The sequence below is a fragment of the Rhynchophorus ferrugineus genome, unplaced genomic scaffold (assembly GCF_030347505.1).
Source record: "Rhynchophorus ferrugineus isolate W39M unplaced genomic scaffold, kcgeb_rfMv2 rfM9, whole genome shotgun sequence".
Classification (NCBI taxonomy): domain Eukaryota; kingdom Metazoa; phylum Arthropoda; class Insecta; order Coleoptera; family Curculionidae; genus Rhynchophorus; species Rhynchophorus ferrugineus.
In genome coordinates, this window is record NW_027472588.1 from 2,894,385 (window position 1) to 2,897,102 (window position 2,718).

General features: G+C 36.7%; 1 protein-coding gene across 1 annotated transcript in view; it reads left to right on the forward strand.

Annotated features, from left to right (window-relative positions):
* The window catches only part of SNF4Agamma (SNF4/AMP-activated protein kinase gamma subunit), a 167,229-nt gene extending 165,487 nt beyond the window's left edge, over positions 1 to 1,742 (forward strand). The window contains exon 16 of the mRNA XM_076414122.1: positions 273 to 1,742. Within this exon, the coding sequence (XP_076270237.1) occupies positions 273 to 482 (210 nt within the window). The 3' untranslated portion in view covers positions 483 to 1,742. The remainder of the gene's footprint in view (positions 1 to 272) is intronic.
* The last annotated feature ends 976 nt before the right edge of the window (positions 1,743 to 2,718 follow it).

The following is a 2,718-nucleotide window of genomic DNA, read 5'->3' on the forward strand; positions in this document are numbered from 1 at the left end:
ATCATACCTCGGTCTCTAGTTCGACCGCAGATTCCAATGGTCTACTCTTCCCACTCCTATGCAGAAAAAGTAAACTATCTTCAATTAATTAAATAATGTTTCAAATATATATCCGTCCACAACTTGCCATCTGCTCATCCTTTAGCCTCTATAGCTTTGATTATGTAGCTCCTACTTTACCCATCTATTTTTTTCTGCTGTAACAATAGTATTAAACGGTTCCATATCTCGACACAGGAACGACTAACATCCTGTCTCTCTCTCTCCCACAGGACATAATCAAAATCCAGGAGAACATGGCTGTATCCAGCAGGAGTTCCTCCAACGAGGAAGTGGCCGAGACCATCCCCGAAGAGGAAGAACACGAACCGGACGTGGTATCGGCCAAGCCGCCCACTCCGGACGCCCTCCCGCTGGACAAGGGCCTGCCCGCCGAAAGCGCCCTCTTCCGGGAGGTGGCGGTGACCGGTTGCGGGGAGTGACGGGAGGGGGACCCCAGGGCCTTCACCGGATAGCTTAGGATAACGTTAAAAAGAAGCAACATGGTGATGAATGGAACACAATGCGGGTTTTGTACATTGTCGTCGTCGTCGTGATCTGATGAAGAATTGTTTCTGATTCCAGTCCCCCCTTCCTTTATACCCCCGCCCCCCGCAACAGCGATTCCCCGGTCCAAGTTTTTTTTATTTTTCGTACAAACACACACATATTTCTGATAGAAATTCTGGTGAAAGTAACGCAGCAATAATGCTGGTGAGTTTTCAGAACCACCTGTTTACGTTTATATATAGTAAAAATATATTATGTTAATATCCCACGTCTCAATTTAAGTGTAAACTGTATCTAGTTGGCCATGAGGCTATGGAGACAATTCAAAATCAAAGAAAACACACAACATGAGTATATAAGAACATAATTGTACTTAAGTAAGAAGTATACCAAAGACTGCTTGTTTTTTTTGGTTCTTACGCAGGAACAATTCAGATTGTTTGGCGCTTTATTTATTTATACTAATATTAATACTTGGTAAAAATTATATATATATACATATTAGACATAGTGTACAATGGATTTTAATATATTTGTAAACCGAGATCTGGTTTCTAGAGTTACTACTAATTGAAAGTGAGAGAGACAGAGATAGAGAGATACATATTTTCATTAAAAAAGTTTAAAAAAAAGATTTTTTCCGGAAAATCGGCCGCCTCGATGACGCTGCTACCTGTAAAACTAACCGAACACATTCCCATTGCACTATTTCGGGTACTTTATCAGCTTATACGTTAGAATCACGCAGGAAAATCATCGCCATTTTTCGTCGATTCAATTTTCTTCGGGCGGTAACTGGAAAAATCGCATCAATTAGGTTAGACAGAGAGCGAGTGATAGTGTTAGGAGTATTTGTAAATAACCTGGCGATATTTCTTACCATCTGGTTACAAGTTTGATAATGAATTTTACACTAAAATTATAACAAAAAATTGTATGATTAACCAATCTTTTTTTTATCTATTGTCAATTGTTTTTGACCTTTTTTTTGCTTTAATTTAGGTATGAGGAGGTTGGGTATGACCATCGTTCTCCCACATCTTCCTCACCTTTTTACTTGTGTATTATATAAGTTTCATTGAAGGCTTTTATGATGGCCTACACTGTGGCTTCACAGTTGAAGTTGATACTACGTTAGGATGTAAATAAATATAAAGAGTTTAAAAATAAATATGCAGTTCTTACTGTGAGTAGTTGCATTGAATTTTATTTACCTTTCCTTTCTCTTCTTAGGTCGGCCTAATTATTTACAATGTTGGTTTGATTTGATGTTACCATATTTCCAAAGAAACCTATACTATTAATAATGTGTTGAATTAATTTCTTTTTATGGCTTTGTTTAATTAAATTAATTGGTTTTGGATAAGACATAATTTGATCAAATTTTCGCAGGTTTATATCACGGTGGTAATGAATTCACCCAACATCAGGTAAAATAATTCCCAGCTCTTTTCTTGGCTGATCACATTTTGTTGAACTTGAAGTATTTGAGGATCTGGCAGTTAGCTTGATCAATGAGAAGTGTAAAAATAAATTTACTGTTCTTGTTGGGAGTGAGTGTTTGTCTTGGGTTTTATTTACCTTTTCCTGGACTGGCCTGATTATTTAAATTGTTGATTTAGCTTGCTGCTACTATATTTCAAAAAAACTATACTATTGAAGTCATATTGAATCGGTTTCTTTTAATGGCCTTCTTCGATAACTGAAACAAAAACCAGTCACTGGGAGTTAGATAATGCATAGCTTGAGCAAGTACCATAGTGGTAATGAATAAGTCCATCATCAGGTAAAATAACACCCAGCGCTTTTCTTGGCTGATCGTCATTTTGCTGAACCTGAACTGATCGAGGATCTAACAGTAAACTTCAACTTTAAAAAGTGTTACAAAATAAATAAAAAGTTCTTGCTATGAGTATTTGTGCTGGATTTTATTTACCTTATCCATCCTCTTTCTAGGTTGGCCTATTTATTAGAATATTGGCTTGGCTTGATGTCATACTCATATACGAAAAAAAAACCTATACTATTGAAATCGGGTGTCTCGTCATGTGTTTCTTGTATCAAGGAAACAAAAGTAAAAATCACTGGAAGTTCGGTAAGGCTTGACCAAATGTTCACAGGTATATATCGATAAATGTTGATCATATCCGAATAAATAAAAACAAATAG